Below are 17,629 nucleotides of genomic sequence, written 5' to 3'. Positions count from 1 at the left end.
AGGGGGAATTACTATCCAATGAAGCAGAAGCAGATCCTTCTTTGTAAAGATTTAACCATGCAAATTAGATCAAACTGCAAAAACTCTTCAAATATCCTGAGAGTTATAAGGATAAATTAAATTTACTTCACACAGTTGTTGTGGAAAGTTCGTGAGTCCATTCTGGTGAAGCTCCAGCTTTTCAAGATGCTCCAAATGACCACTTATACAGCACTTCTGGCTTAGGGCATCAATGTCTCTTAGTTCATTTGCTGAAAGGTCTAATGATGTAATATATTCTCTCTCAGAAGCCAGGGAAGAAATGCTGTCTGAATGCCTCATATGGGATTGAAGTTTTGATGACCCTTTTGTCAAAAACAAACAAACAATGGAAACATAAGCAAGTAATTTAAGTTCACTTGGTAAATATGTACTGATCACCCACTACTGTCAGGATCCCTTCAAGGCACTGGAGATTCAGTAGAAAACAAACTACAGAGCTTACATTCCAGTGGCAGAGGTGGACAATAAATAATACATATTTAATCAAATGGTATAAGCAGTGTAAAAAAAAAACAATAGACCTGCAGAAAGAGATGAAGAGTTGCATTGGTGACGGTACTATTTACATTTCAGGAAAGTAGTAGAAAGGATAAGTCAGTCAGTCCTACATAGCATCGTAAAAGGTAAAGTTTTAAATCTATAACTGTATTTCATTTTTCTACAGTGTGTGATATCATTAGGTACACAGAATTTGAAGGTTATGGACGATGAAATTAACACCCAAAAAATTGAACAGAAGAAATTTTAAAAAGTACTGTATTCTCCTCAAAATATCTATTTATTTACGATTATTGTCAAATACTTACTGAGTGAGTCATCTGAAGACAATATTTTTCTTTTTCGCCTCAGTAAATCTTCATGATCGAAAATGGGTCCCTATTAAACAAATAGACATTTATAATAAAATCACTATCATTTCTTGCAGCGAAGAGAACAGTTTCCTATCTGGTTTCCTTAAGGATCACTGTAAGACTTCCAGCAAAAGAACTCAGAGGACCAAGCCACACCATAAGACAGAGAGACCTAGCCTGGGCTCCATAGATACGGAGCTCTGAAAAAACAAAAAAAAAGATAAATCATTTTGAAGTGTACTTAGTACACATATGGTCCCAAAAGCTCAAGAAATGTACATTTAAAATGGTTTATACGTATATGTATATGTATATGTATATGTATATGTATATGTGTGCGTGTGTGTATATATATATATATTCTGTATATAAAGTTTTCAAATATTAGGGAATTGCTGTACCAGTAGCTCCTAGCTTTGACACATAATTTCAGTTATCAAGAGAATACCAATAACAAAACACACAACATAATCACAATTAATCATAACTTACCAATGAATTGGAATGTCTCTGCAAATTTGGTGAGCAACGCTGTAAGGCACGATCTCGGTAAAATTCTCCCACACTAATTGAATTGGATTTTCTTTTCACAAGAAATGAGCCTTCACTTCCTATTTTTAAATGATAAAATAAAGGCAAATAAGAAATGTTGACTCAATCATAAGATGCTAGTATCATAGTGCAATCATAAAAGATAACACATATATTCATTGATGGAAATTTCCCAATTCCCACTGTAACAGTTTTACAATAGAAATAATAAACTATGTTGGCTTTTCATTTTCAAAATTCAGCTACATTTCTCTTCATCCATAAATATTTACTGAATGGCTATCTTAGACCAGATACTGAGTAAGTGCAGAATAAAGATAAGCAGGAAAAACAATCCATGCCTCATCTGAGTTCATAGTACAGTAGGAAAAGCCAACTAAAAAAATAGTTACATGTTATAATAAATACATGTATGTACAGGAAGCAAAGAAAGTTTACACAAAAATCTGATCAATGTTATTCTTCTTGGTTTCTTTGAATTGCTTTTAGCAAATTTTCAAATTTTATTTAAATATTGGAATCACACTAAATTATTTAACATTCAGCAATCCTGACAACATCTCTATTTAAATTTCATATTATATGGTTTCATTTACCGAATGACGTTAAAGTAAAATAATGAGTTTAGTTGTCAATATTCTGCTGAGATAGAGGAGAGGAGCACTACTTCTCTTTTAAAAAATTTTATTTAAGGACACCTGGGTGACTCAGTCAGTTAAGTGTCTGACTTCAGCTCAGGTCATGATCTCACTGTGGGTTTGAGCCCCACATCTGGCTCTGTGCTGATAGCTCAGAGCTTAGAGCCTTCCTCAGAGTCTGTGTCTCCCTCTCTCTCTGTCCCTCCCCCACTCACGCCCTCTCTCTCTCTCTCTCTCTCTCTCTCTCTCTCTCTCAAAAATAAATACACATTAAAAAGATGTTTTTAATGTAATGTGTATTTATTTATTTTGAGAGAGACAGAAAGATCGCAAGCGGGAGAAGGGCAGAAAGAGAGGAAGAATCCCAAACAGGCTCTGCGCTGACAGCACAAAGTCTAACATGAGGCTCAAACTCATGAAACTGTGAGATCATGACCTGAGCCGAAATCAAGAGTCAGGCGCCAAACCAACTGAGCCACCCAGGCACCCTGAGAAGAACTACTTTTAAAATTATGGATTTTCAGGACTCCTGGATTGCTCAGTTGGCTGAGTGACTCTTGATTTCTGCTCAGGTCATGATCTCATGGATGTAAATTGAGGCCCGCAGTGGTCTCCACACTGAACATGGAGACTGCTTGAGATTCACTCTCTCTCTCTCTCTCTCTCTCTCTCTCCTCTTCCCCTCCCCTGCTAGCACTCTCTCTCTCAAAAAAAAAAAAAATTACTCATTTTCAACAAAATAAGAATCAATAAATATATTTTTAAGGACAAAAATATATTACTGAAAAATTATGAGATCATAAATCCTATCACTCTATCTTATAAGCATAAAGAATGAATTTTAAGTTTCAAAACAAATTATAAAATCTACATATCCAAAAATCAATTTTGTAATATTTATATAAATCTTAAAATTGAAACAGATACTTCCTACTTGGTTCACTATTAAAATTTAATTTACCCTATAATTTTAATTATTTCATGCTTAAGGAACTTAATAAAATAGACTTCAAAGTTAATTACATTTTTGTATAATTATTACATTTTCATAATTATCCCACTTTATGTTTGTGAAAGTTCTATGAGCATATTGTTTATAGAAGCAACAAAGGCATTTTATAATTATTTTTATGTCAGCAATTCTAACATTTTTCTTTATTTAAAAATACATAATGAGAATTCTTCTTTCAGGCATGATGGAGTAACAGACAGCAAACCTGACAACTCTCCCCACAGACAACTAGAAACTTGGAAGAAATATTTTGAACAACTGATTTCAAACACTAGGCAACCAACAAAAGGTTCAGGCTGGTGTAGTGCTTGAAAGAAGGGAAACAAATTATATAAGCCTTACGCTCACCCTGGCTTTCTGCCTGAAGACCATTAGGGGCCACAGGCACAGGGAGAAGGAATTTAAACAAAGCCCAATGGTTTTCCTGAGATGAAGAGGTGGAGATCAATGCTCATGGAGACTAACTAAGCTGGGAGTTCTGGGCAGAGTCTTGAAAAAAGAGCTTCAGTAATTGGCAGAGGGGTTTCCAGCAGATCTGCACTATAAGAAATGTAAACAGGAGTTCTTTAAGAGGAAAAAAAGGATACTAGATGGATCAATATGGAGGGTTTAAGTCACCAAAAAATTACAATCCTTAATTTTTGTGCATTCAATAACACAGCTACATAACACAGAAAGCATAAACAGATGGAATTAAAAGAAGAATTAACAAATCCATGGTTATAATTTCAACATTTATTCATCAAATACAATAGAGAGAAAAATAAGTAAATATATAGAAGACCTAAAAAATACTACCAATTTGACCTAATTGACCCCACAATAGCGGAATACACATTCTTTTAAGTGACACATAGAACATTCACCAACACAGACCAGACGGTAGTCCAAAAATCAAGTCTCAATAAATTAAAAAGACTATAAATCATTAGATTCTCTGACCACAACAAAGTTATATATGATATCAATAACAAGGGGATATTGGAAAAGTTTCCAAATATATGGAAAACAAACAACACTCTCCTAAATAATCCATGACTCCAAATAAATAACAAAGGAAATAAGAAAGTTTTCAACACTGAATATAAACAGAGCATACAAAAATTGTCGGATGCAGCTAACATGGTCCCCAAAAGAATTTGTATTGGTCTTAAATGTTTATACTAGAAAATAACAAAAAGGTCTAAAAATCAGTGTTCTAAGCATCCACATTAAGAATCTATAAAAAGAAGAGCCAAATCAAATGAAAATAAGTAAAATAAAGGAAACAAAGATTAAAGCAGAAATCAGTAAAAAAGAAAATGGACAAATGACAGAGAAGAATCAATGAAACAAAATGCGGATTCTTTGAAAACATCAATCAAATTAATAAACTTGAGCCAATGAACATACAAAGGGAAAGACACAAATTACCAATGTCAAGATTTAAAGCATTTTGAGGTCTAGTAGAAATTGTGTTCTGTTGATTGGGGGGCGGGGGCTGGTCTGTGTGATTGCAAAGGTGTACTGCAACAGCCTTTTTATCTGGGAGCCCCTGTGTCATTCAAATATCTAACTCTGAGTTGTACAAAGTGTCACATTATACTATCTGTATATTGTGCTTTCTAGGCAGATCTATATTGTGTATTTTTCGGAAATTTTTATTTAATTTCTTGGAGATCACTGTAAATGGATCAAGAAATCCAGAATAGCCTTTTTTTTTTTTTTAAATATCCATTTAAAATCTGCTCATTTAAGTGGGACCATTAGCTTGTCACCAAGCAGGACTCTTTTAAAACAAATTTAAAACTACCTATGGCCTATATATGTTTAATCCTGATTGAAGAGGAAGCTTCTAACTCAACACAGTAACCAGTTGTAAAACCCAGACCTTTATCAGGACTCATATACAGATAGACAATAAAGTCATGCAATTTGAAAAGCAGTGTTTCATTATGAAAGAGCTCTCAAATTCCTTTTAAAGCTAATCTAATAAAAAATATGTATAAATGTTCTTGAAAAAAAGAATGAAAGATCAGGTATCTCTTACAAAGGTTAACAGGACAATAGGAGAATTATTATGAATGACATTAAATACAAGTTTGGCAACTTACGTAAAATGGACAAATTACTTGAAAGTTGCAAATTACAAAAACTGAAGCAAGAAGTAATAGAAAATCAAAATAACCATAAAGCTATTAAACTTATTAAATTTATGATAAAAATAGCCCCCCCCCCAAATAAATTTCCAAACCTACATAGCTTTACGGGTGAAGCCTATCAAACATTTAAGAAGGAAATAATACCTCTCTTATAAAAATTTTAAAGACAATGGTGGAGTTGGAAACACTTCCCAACTCATTTAAAAGAGGCTAGCATTACTCTCATAATTACAAGAAAACATAAAACTACAGACCAATACTCCTCACAGATGCAAAATGCTTTAACAAAATTTTAGACAATCAAATCCAATAATATATAAAAAAGGATAATGTATCATACCAGGTGAGATTTACCCCACAAATGCAAGTTTAGTTTAACATTAGAAAGTCAATCAATATAACTAGCCATATTAATAGAATAAAGGGGGAAAATATGCCCATTTCAACAGATGCAAAAAAGCATTTTCCAAAACCCATTAGTAATAAAAAGGCTCAGCAAACAATTAGTTGAAAGGAAATTCCTCTACTTGATGAAGGCTATCTATGAAAAAAAACTATAGATAATATCATACTTAATGATGAGAGACTGAATGCTTTCCCCCTAAATTTGGAAACCAGGAAACAATGCCTACTCTGAACACTTCTATTCAACATAGTACTAGAAGTCCTAGTCAATGCAATAAGACAAGAAAAACAAAAAAGACATATAGATTAGAAAGGAAGAGATCTGCCTTTATTAGCAACTGGCCTTATTGTGAACATAGAAAACTGTGGAGTCAACAACAAGCTGTTAGAAACACACGTTAAACAAGTAAGTCCACAAAATACAATATTAATATACAAAGAAATCAACTGTATTTCTCTATGCCATCAGTGAACTATTGGAAATTGGAATTCAAATACAATACTATTTACAATACCATCAGAAAATATACAATAAAAAAAATTGGTTAGAGAAACTTAAAATAATAAATGAAAATATATACATTTATATGTCAAAAGACTCATATTATTAAGATATCAATTCTCCTAGATTTATTATAGATTTATCTGAAGAAATTATTCATATGTTAATTCTATATTATGTAATATTAATAGTATATAATTAATAGGGTAATTCTACATTAAATGTATGTATTTAATTCTAATAAAAACTCCAGCACAAAATTAATTTGTTGACTCAAAATGTATATGGATATGCAACAAACCTAGAATAGTGAGAGCAATTTTGGAAAAAACAAACAAACAAAAAACACCAGAGGATTTACACTATCTGATTTCAAGACCTACCATTAGCTAAAGTAATCAAGGAAGTATGGCATCAGCCTAAGGATGAAGACATAAATTAATCCCACAGAATAAAGAATGCAGAAATAGAACTATGCTTACATGGTCAATTAAGTTGGACAAACATGCCATTAATTCAATGAAGAAATATAGTATTTTCACAAAATGATGTTTAAAAACTGGATATCCATATGTAAAAAAAAGTACCGTCAATCCTTCAGTGACATACATGAAAATTACTTAAAATGGACTATAGACTAAATGTAAAAGCTAAAGTTTTAACACTTCTATGAGGAAACACGGGAAAAATAGTCACAAATTTGACTATTTTTAAGAAAGAATATTTAAGAAATATTTCTTAAAAGGAATAAAAAACACAAACCATAAAAGAAAAAACTCAAAACCTGTACTTTATCTAAATTTAAAATCTATGCTCTTTAAAAAATAACATTAATAAAATGAAAGACAAACTATGACAGGGAGAAAATATTTGCAATTTATATATTGTCAAAGGAATTCTACCTAAAATATGAAGAACTCTTTATGACACAAAGAACTCTTATAATACAATAGTAAGACAACAACCCAACTAAAAGTCAGCAAAAGTTCTGAAAAGATACTTTGCAAAAACAAATGTGAATTGTCAATAAAAACATGAAAATATTCTCAATATCTATAGTCATCAGGAAATGAAAATTAAGCCCAAATGAGTTAGGACTACACCTTCACTAGAACAGCTAAAATTAAAGTGCCTGATGATATCAAGCAGTATAGTGTGACAAAGATGTACAGCAACTAGAGAATTCATATTGCTGAAAGAAGTGTACATGGTGTAACTACTTTGGAAAACAACCAGACATAAAAGAGAACATACTGTATCATCCTATTCATATAAAACTTAAGAAAATACTAATTTAATCTATAGTGACAAAAAGATCAGTAGTTGCAGGGACCAAGGATTGGGGGATTTGTGATAAGGCATAAAAGGAACTTTTATAGATGATAGAAATGTTGCATAATTTAATAGTGGTGATGATTGCACGGATGTACAAATTTTTCAAAACCCATGAAAACACACACTTAAAATGGGTGCATTTTATTTCATATTAATTATATATAAATAAAATTGGTTTTAAAAAATACTTGGGCCAAAAAAGAAAATACGTGGGCCAGAGATTTTGAGATTTGGGGAGAACTCTTACTGTTTGCCCTCTCAAATACCTTTATGGGTCACCCAAAGTTTTCAATCATACTGTTAATAAAAAAGCACTACACCCCATTTTTACCAAATTGCATAATGTTAAATATGTCCACCCTAGTTACTGTCATTAAATATATTGCCATGTCAATTATTTTAAGTTATTTCAGGGGAATTATTAAAATATTAAAATTACTTTATTTCCTCTAAAGGTAAAAATTTTTTAATGAAGCATTTCCTACTTGGCAAGCACTCTCCCAGACATTTTACATACATTTTTTCTAATGCTAGAAGATTTGCAACACTATCTTCAATAAGGGTGAGGAGCATACAAACCCACAAAAGGATCCTGTCAATGATGGAACATGGAATCCAATTCTAGTCTGATTCAGTGTTTTCACTACATTAGTCACAATTAACTGATCATGGTTAATATTCTAATACTTTGGAAGTGCAGATACATTTTCTTGACAGTCATTGCCTTAACTGGAATTAGTGAGCATTAACTATTTCCAATGATGAACACATGTTTCCTCAAGTTTTACAAATGAATTAAATCAGATTTTTGTCTCAGTTTCTATCGTTCAACACCAGTGCGTAAATGTTTTAAAACACAAAGGGAATATATCTTTGGGATACATACCTTCACTATCCAGGTCGTCGCTTTGACCAAACACACTGTCCACACAAGAGTCTGGAATGAAGGTCCATTCATCAAATTTATCAAGAACTTCTTCAGGAAAATTCCCATCGCTGCCTGAGGCTGCTCCTTCTTCCACAACACTTTTCATCTGATATCTGAGCACCATTCTTGCTAGGGTGGATCCTACATCTACAATAAAAAGATACACCAGCAAGTTACAAATCAACAAACATAAACACAAATCATACCAAAGTTCTTTCAAGAGAAATTTTTATTCTTCTTTCCAAAGTCACTTTGTAACCATGATATTGCATAAAAAGCAGGCAGTGAATTTAAATTTTTTAGAAATCATAAAAATTTACTCAAAGCTTTGGTGGAAGTGACAAAACTGAATATTTATGACACGAACTTGACCCGGAAAAGAGCCCGGGCTTTGAAGCCAGACAGACCTGTGCTCAAATAACAGTAACAGCACTTGCAAGTTACATAAGCTGAGTGTTAGTTTCCTCACTTGGGAAATGGAGATGACAACATAGGATTATGGAAAAGATTAAAGGAAATGGTGCAAATAAAATGTTTATTTAGCACAATGCTTAGAACACAGAAGATGCTCAATAAATGATATACTTTTTTATAAACTTTTTTACTTTCTTATCTTTTTACTTTTTTATAAACTTTTTACTTTTACTTTTTTATAAACTTTTTACTTTTTTACAAACTATTTGCTAAGTGATTCATTCTACTGGGAAATTTGGTGAAATTCAAAAGTTAACATCCTATTTTATTACATCTTATATTATGCTTTGTTATGAAGAAATTAGTTGGCAGAACTCTCATTGTGTTATGTACAGCCTGGAAAATCTCTTCAAATATTACTTCCATAGCACACATGACTGACGTGTATGAGACTCAGTCAAGTAGTACCTGAAAAATGTTTTGAAGCTATAAATTCAAAATGTTCTTTACTCAGACGAACCGCTAATATAATTATGGTCATACCCTCCAATCCATCAAATGACATGATTGTATTTTTTTAATTAGGTGAGACTTATCAAAGGTAAAAAACTTCATGTAGAACAAAGAGAATACAGTGGATAGGAAGTCTCCCTTTTTCCCTCTCCAGTGTCCATCAGAAATCAGAGATTTAAGTAAACAGGTTGCTGGCAGGAGACTGAAGTGATAGAACATGGGATCTAATCATATTTCATTAGTTTCCAAAGTCCCCAGAGGAAATCAAGTAATGCATTTCTGGGTTTTTCTTGTGACAGAGTCTTTTCATATTCAAACATTTATGACTACCGTATCTCACCAACATCAGTATACTAAAAACACTGCTCTGTGCTTTTTTATTTTTATTTTTTTTTACTTAATAATGCACTCTCTATCTGACCATTTGGATTTGTTAGATGTTTTTTTTTTTTCCTCCAATGATTGCAAAGCATTCCACTGCATGAATGTACCATGATTGATTCAAATAGTTCCTTTTGAAGGATACTTAGAATTTTTCCCCTAATCTCTGGCTATTATAAACAATATTTTATTGTGCACCCTTGCACCCCTGCATCATGGATTCCTATCAGTATGTAGCTTGTCAAAAAAGCATGGATGTGCATTTAAAATATTAATGGATATTGCCAGATTGTCCTCAAAAGAGGATAATTTGAATTCATATCAATAATGTGTGAAATGCCTATTTCCACTTATGTTTATCCACACAATTGCCAATTTCTTATTTTTGCCAATATTATGAATATTTAATTAGCCCTACTATGTGCAAAGTACTATTTAGATGCTAAAGTTACAACACTGGAAAAAAATGACATTGACTTCATGATGCATATAATCTACCAAAAGATCATAAAAAGAAAAAATACAATTATATAATGTAATAAATGCTACTACAGGTAAGAAACGAGGTGCTACAGGAATATGGAGGATTATCTTCCACACAGATTTCATATGAGCAGGAATGTTTTCTTCTAAAAAGTGATTTGGGGCTGAAGCAAAAAAAAAAAAAATAGAAATGAAGAGACAGACAAGTGGACAGAACGTAAGGCAGGCAGGTAGCTAGATTAACACTGGAAGACACATGACACATTTAGACACATTTTATGACACATTTTAGAAACCGAGGGAAGGAGAGCCTGGGTGGCTCAGTCAGTTAAGCATCTGACCCTTGATATCAGCTCAGGTCTTGATCTCAAGGTCATGAGTTCAAGCCTTGTGTTGGGCTCTACACTGGACATGAAGCCTACTTTAAAAAAAAAAAAAAAAAAGGAGAGAAACTTAGGGAAATTAGCCTGACTGGATCTTCTAGGGCCCACCAGAATGTTGGAAACCTGGAATTTGTAGAGGCACTAATAAGCATGGATGGATACTTTCTTCCAGCAGCATTTTCAGCAACCTTGGTGAAGGGAAGGGAAAAAGCAGACCACTGGACTGAACAGGAATAGGATATTGCCAGGTAAATGCACCAGAAAAATGACAGGAAAGCTAACATGTTGTTAACAAGAGAGTACTTAAGGTGAAGATTACTGTAGGGAAGGAAGCAGGCATGGAAGTTAAGTTAACAGAGGGAAATAGGGAGCTCAAACTTTAAGAACACATTAAGTGTGAGTGACTGACATCTGAAATGACAGAAATCTTAACAGAGGATGATGCTAACTTGTCATTAATATATTTAATATGTACAAAACATATATTAACTCAAAAATTTCAAGAAAATACCTTTTTAGCTGAAATATTGAAAAACTGAAAACTAAATATGTTAATATGAAGATGCAAAGTATATATGAGTGGGGCACCTGGGTGGCTCAGTCAGTTAAACGTCGGACTTCAGCCCAGGTCATGATCTCATGGTTGATGAGTTCGAGCCCCACGTCAAGCTCTGTGCTGACAGCTCAGAGCCTGCAGCCTGCTTCGGATTCTGTGTCTCCTTCTCTCTCTGCCCCTCCCCCACTTGTACTCTGTCTCTCTCTGTCTCTCAAAAATAAATAAATGTAAAAAAAATTTTTTTCAAAGTATATATGTGTATAAGTTTCTGCATATACATTTTAATGCATATGTATATGTAAGCATATAAAAATCTGGTAAGAAAATCTACATTGATAAGGGACAAAATAGTCATTTTCTTTCTTATAGTTTTTATGTGTTTTCCTATTCTTAAAATGAGCATGGATGAGTTTTATAATAAAAAAAATATATGTTTCTTTAAAAAGCAACTGGGCAGAAACATCCCACTGTCCCACTCTATCTTTATAAAACATTTGCTAGGAAACAAAGAATTAAATACAATATCACTTTCAAGCATTTCATAACCAAAAAAAAAAAAAAAAAAGATATCAACAACAACAACAACAACAACAACAAAAAGATACCCAAACCTTCACAATATTTTTGGCTTAAGTTGTACCAAATTGAAATAAACCTAATGAAAATATTAGTGACTTAAAAAAAAATACTAATAGGGGCGCCTGGGTGGCTCAGTCGGTTGAGCGTCCAACTTCGGCTCAGGTCATCTCACCCTCCATGAGTTCGAGTCCCGCATCGGGCTCTGTGCTGACAGCTCAGACACTGGAGCCTGTTTCAGATTCTGTGTCTCCCTCTCTCTCTGACCCTTCCCTGTTCATGCTCTCTCTTTCTGTCTCAAAAATAAATAAACATTAAAAAAAATTTTTTTTAAATACTAATAAAAACCAGACTTGGACAAAATCGTCCTGCTAATACTCACTTGTTTCTTTTCTTAAATTAGATGTCCTATCTGGAAACAAAGGACCAAGCCATGAAGGTTCGATTTTTCCTATACAAAATCCTCCAAGGCAAATGCTATTATTGGCCAGATCCAGGGCGAGTCTCCGTAAGAGTAAGCTGATGATCTGGCTGTCACCTTTTCCAATGCTTATTGTCAGAGCTTTCCGGACATCCTGTTCACGGGAACCACCATTCAGTAACAGTTCCACCAATTTGGGACTGCTTGCTTTCTCACATACCTATTAAAGGAAAAAAATAGGTGACCATATTAAAAGCCTGTATGTCTTCCTTTTGGTAGACATGTAAATTGAATTTGGTGTGATTTTTCTCTACACCTTCATTTAGATAGAAATAAAATAAAATAAGGCAAAACTCATCCTTGAAATAGACTAGGAAAATACAATAAAGTTAGCACCACAAATATCAGAGTAGCAGAAGCCAAATAATCTGCCACATGAGTCAGGTACTATGAAAAAGGCACCATCATATGGAGAAAAAGCTCTTAACACCTGAATTAAGAAAGCTGAGGCTTCACCAATGATACACATTGCTTACACCTTCTGGGATTCCGTCTGCTCCTTGTAAGACATCTGGGAAACTAGTACCACACACAGTAAAGGCTACTGCCCTGCCTTCATTCATGATATAGAATATCTAAACGAGAATATGAACATCATAAAACTTGTAAATGCCACATACAAAGGCTTCTGGCTTTCCAGCACAAGACCCTGAATTTCCACAAAGAAATTTCTTACCTGTTTTCTACCTTCCCCTGAATACTATTTTCAGAGCATGTGCTCAAGGTAGGTTCGCATGCTGGGTGCTACAAAAACTACAGTGACCACAGTAAGCAGAGGGAAGGCTTAGCAACCTACAGCATACTGGCCTACACAGAAGCAGCTTCTAAAAGGTGAAGGAATGATGGTCTGCTAACAAGAAGATCAAAGTAATAAATAATAGAAATATTGTATGTCAGGAGCTGTGCTAAATTCTGTATACACTTGATTTCTAATCCTTATTAAAAACCCTTTGTCAGGGGCACCGGGGGGCTCAGTCAGTTTAGCATCTGATTTCAGCTCAGGTCATGATCTCATGGTTCATGGGTTTGAGCCCCATTTTGGACTCTGTGCTCACAGCTCAGCCTGGATCCTGTTTCAGATTCTGTGTCTCCCTCTCTCTCTGCTCTGTCTCTCTCTCAAAATAAACATTAAAAAAAAAGTCTATGTCATAAAAATTATTATCCCCATTTTACAGATAAATATTTAGAAAAAGTATGTGATTTTTCCAAACCTATTAGAGGTAGTCAACAAGAGACTTGGATTTCAAGTCAAGCCTGTGCTCCTTTCACTGCCCACAATTAAGGATTAATTTTTTTTCTTTTCTTTTTTCTTTTCTCTTCTTTTTTTCTTTTCTCCTTTCTTTTCTTTCTTTTCAAGACAAGACCCTATGATTTAAGGTACCAGGTGAGGGGAAGGAGACTGGGGGAAATTCCTGAATTCTCTAGAATTAATGTATGTTCAAGAGATTTGAGGGGATCATTCTGTGGTTTCATGGCACCAACTCAATGCCCACCAGTCTCCAGGTTACCTACCTTCAACCCAATCTCCCCAGAGCCACTATCATACCTTTCTACTTTAGATATGAGCAGGTCACTGCCCGGAAATCTTCTAAACCCCTCTGCTCTAAGACATTCCCCCAAACACAACATGAAGTTTTCCTAAAACTTCATTACCTTCATTTATACTATTTCTACTGCCCTAAATATCTAATTCTACTCTGCATCCAGCAAAAAGATGTTCATTCCTTTTTTTTTTTTTTTGAGAGAGAGAGAGAGAGAGAGAGAGAGACAGTGTGAATGGGAGAGAAAGAATCTCAAGCAGGCTCCAGGCTCAGTGCAGAGCCCAATGCAGGGCTCAATCCCATGACCCAGGGATCATTACCTGAGCCAAAACCAAGACGTGGACGCTCAACTCACTGAGCCACTCAGGCACCCCAAAAGATGTTCATTCTTGAAGGAACAGCTTCATAATCTCTTGTATGGTAAGTCCTTGCTACTAAGCTCCCAAGCCACACACACTCTTCCTCCTCCAGACTCCTGTCCCATTTGCTTACACATAGCACGTAGCACACTAAACCAAAAACGCCTATCAGTTTTAAAACTAGAATGAAAGGTTTGGATGCTATTGCAATTCAATTTGTACCTCCATAGCCTAGTACAATGCCTAGGAAATATATTTCATTTAACTAACAAATCACTAATATCCTATTTAAAAGCCCACAGGAAATTTAAAAGGAGTGGGAGGAAGGAAGACGGAGGGACAGAGGGGCCAAAAAACTCAATCACAAATGCCCTCTCTGTGGCCTAGCAAATTTTTTATGTCTAAATTGGCACTTACTGCCTACCTCATATTAAAATGATTTACATTTTATCCTCTCTCCTTTCCCAATACACACTTAGAAAGAAACCATCCAGAAACAGGAAAACCCTTGTATATTCTTTACTACTTATCTAGCACTGTGCCCTCCACCTAGAAATTGCTCAATACGCTTTTAAAGAGTATTTTTCTTGAGGGCCCAAAAGATCCCAGCTGACTTTAGGTACATGGGGATGAAGCCAGAGATGTATAAGAAAGTGTATCAGACAAAAGACAAGTTGGTTGAGTGTCCAACTCTTGGTTTCAGCTCAGGTCATGATCTCGTGGTTCATGAGTTTAAGCCCCATGTCAGGCTCTGTGCTGACAGCTTGGAGCCTGCGTGGGATCCTCTGTTTCCCTGCTCATGCTCTGTCTCTCTCCCAAAATAAACAAACTTTTTAAAACTGTATAATTTACTATCTTTTGCAATCTTCTCTCTCATCTTCAAATATATCAATAATGCAGCCCATGATCAAAACCAAATATTTTAGACTAGCCTTTGAGAATCAGTGAGCAACTTTCCCTACTCCCCTCCCTATCACCACCACTACCAAGAATCTATGGTATAGACGAGATTAAAGCATGCATTTGGGAAGCCGACTTTCCACCACTTACCAGGAGAGTGTCCTTAGGCAAGTTACTTAACCTCTCTGTGCCTCAATTCCTTCCCTGTAAAATGGGAATAATACTAGAACCCACTTCTAAGGTTGTTGCAAGGGTTAAACTGTGTAAAGGACTCAGAGCAGTGCCCAGGTGGTAATGAATACCACAACAGTTCGTTATTACTTTTATCTTTTATTCAGACTTCATCACAGTTGTTCTTCCTACCATGATCTGATGGTTTTCATCTTTGGATCTCTATCCATGTATTTTCATGCCCAGTATCAGTCTTCCATATTCTTCTATATGAATCATGTATATTACATCATTAAATTCTCCTCAGAAAGCCTAACAAGATTAACTCCATCTTTGCTCCAAATAGTCCTTAATTAAACAGCATTGGTACATAAATAGTGATTACCTCATTTTATACTAGTATCTAAAATAATGTATGTTCAATCTATCCACAAAATTTAATCAATATCTTTAGAGGCAAATAATCTCTGACAAGTATGATAAATTCTTTAAATTTAACACACCCATGGATGCAGAGATCTGATTTTGCTTAAAAATATATAAATAAGTGCTTAAATCCAAAAGAATGCAAGAAGAAGAATAAAATAAAAAGCTCCTATACAAAGATTTAGGTAAATTGAGAGAAGAGCAGGAAGCATTTCCTATCAGAGATTTAAAATTATTACACTTGCTGTTTCCCTAAAAAAAATTTGAAGGGGAAATTTCTTTTCAGTTCCTTGGCATATTCCAGTAATATTAGTGCAAAGATGTGCAGATCACACAAAAGATACACAATAAAAATGTATTATTGAGGGAAATAATTTAATTACTTTTAATAATAGAGAAGCAATTATTTTTAAGGTGGATTTCTTAAATGAAATTTGACTAAATGTAAGCAATTTGATTATTTATTTGGTCTTAATGTACACATTAATTGTGCATGAAAATAAGTTACAGGTTCAGTTTCTTTTTATGTAGAGTACTAATTAGTACTAACTTAATTTACAGTTGACAAATTGAATTGAATCCATAGGCAAGTGGGAAATTAAATAAAGTAAGGCTTTTAAAGTAAATTACTGGAAAATACAGTACTCTGTTGGTTATTTAATAATGTACATTAAATCACTGTATAATTGCTTTGTTAGAAATATTATTAATTTCTAGAAAATATACATGGTGCTACCCAAATGCTATTATAAACTGAAATTTATGCAATGACAACCCTGAAATAACATGTAATGCACTTTAATAAATACTTACTAAATTCACACTGTATGTAAAGCAATGAGTTAGTTATTCTAAATGACATAAAGATGAACACTGTACATTTCCACTTTCATACAACTAACAAAATATAAAAGATATATTGTGTATATCACATATATTGTCATGGACTCAACAGAAGTAAATCTTTTATTTTGTATGGAGGTCAGGGGTGCAGGGAGGGCTTTATTGAGGAAAAGGCATTTGGGTCGGATTTTGAAGGTAAAGTAGAACATTTAGATAGAGGTGCTTGCCCAGTGCATGAGTGAAGGGAGGGAAGGAAGGCAAGACCACAGTGCTACACAACCAAGGGGGTGGTCAATGGCAGGGGATGCCAATGTGAACAGTGTCCCCAAGGGGGTGTAGTACACCGCCTGCATGGCCACATGCAGTACAACTGAGGAGAGAATTTGCTATCAGAGAAACTGAAAATAGAGAGAAAACGGTTGAAAGATTACCAAACCGAACTGTATGTTGTGTGGAGTGTGCCTGGAAAAGAATTTGGACAGAGATGCATTGTAGGAGACACATTTGGAAATTTATTAACAATATAACAAGGTAGGTAAACAAGTAAAATGAAGGATTATATGGGGGCACCTGGGTGGCTCAGTCGGTTAAGCGGCCGACTTCGGCTCAGGTCATGATCTCGCGGCCCGTGAGTTTGAGCCCTGCATCGGGCTCTGGGCTGATGGCTCAGAGCCTGGAGCCTGTTTCAGATTCTGTGTCTCCCTCTCTCTCTCTCTGACCCTCCCCCGTTCATGCTCTGTCTCTCTCTGTCTCAAAAATAAATAAACGTTAAAAAAAAAATTAAAAAAAAAACAAAAACGAAGGATTATACCGGATATGCCTAAAGGACCCTATTACCTCTGAAATTCTGTGAATCTAAATTCCTACTACAAATCACAAGCAATTGTGAAATAAACTGGTGAATTCTGCAGTAAAGAATAACAGGATGTAAGCAAGAGCTGTACAATGGTAGAGTCAAATAACAGAGAAAGACCAAAGTTAGGCCTTGAATATTTACCTGACAAATTAAAGAAGTTGCCTCCTTTGTTCGATTGGCGTCTGCTCCCAACAGAAGCAAGCATTCAACCATGATACTGTTATTCTGATCACATGCTTTCTCTAACATCACGCTTTTTAACTCATCGTCCATAGCTAATTTTGCAAAGCACTTGCAACAAAGGTTTAGAAACTAAAAAGAATGGAAACGAGGATTAGAG

At 34.6% G+C, this 17,629-nt stretch overlaps 1 protein-coding gene across 1 annotated transcript in view; it reads right to left on the bottom strand.

Moving 5' to 3' along the window:
- LRRK2 (leucine rich repeat kinase 2) overlaps positions 1-17,629 on the bottom strand; it is a 136,502-nt gene that overhangs the window by 71,809 nt on the left and 47,064 nt on the right. Inside the window, exons 18-23 of the mRNA XM_060657922.3 lie at positions 17,431-17,601; positions 12,095-12,353; positions 8,365-8,553; positions 1,386-1,504; positions 849-918; positions 127-344 (exon numbers count right to left, since the gene is read on the bottom strand). Coding sequence (XP_060513905.3) covers positions 127-344; positions 849-918; positions 1,386-1,504; positions 8,365-8,553; positions 12,095-12,353; positions 17,431-17,601 — 1,026 coding nt within the window. The remainder of the gene's footprint in view (positions 1-126; positions 345-848; positions 919-1,385; positions 1,505-8,364; positions 8,554-12,094; positions 12,354-17,430; positions 17,602-17,629) is intronic.

The sequence above is a fragment of the Panthera onca genome, chromosome B4 (assembly GCF_046562875.1).
Source record: "Panthera onca isolate mPanOnc1 chromosome B4, mPanOnc1 haplotype 2, whole genome shotgun sequence".
NCBI lineage: Eukaryota > Metazoa > Chordata > Mammalia > Carnivora > Felidae > Panthera > Panthera onca.
The sequence above is the reverse complement of the archived record's forward strand: the minus strand, read 5'-3'. Positions and strand labels throughout refer to the sequence as shown.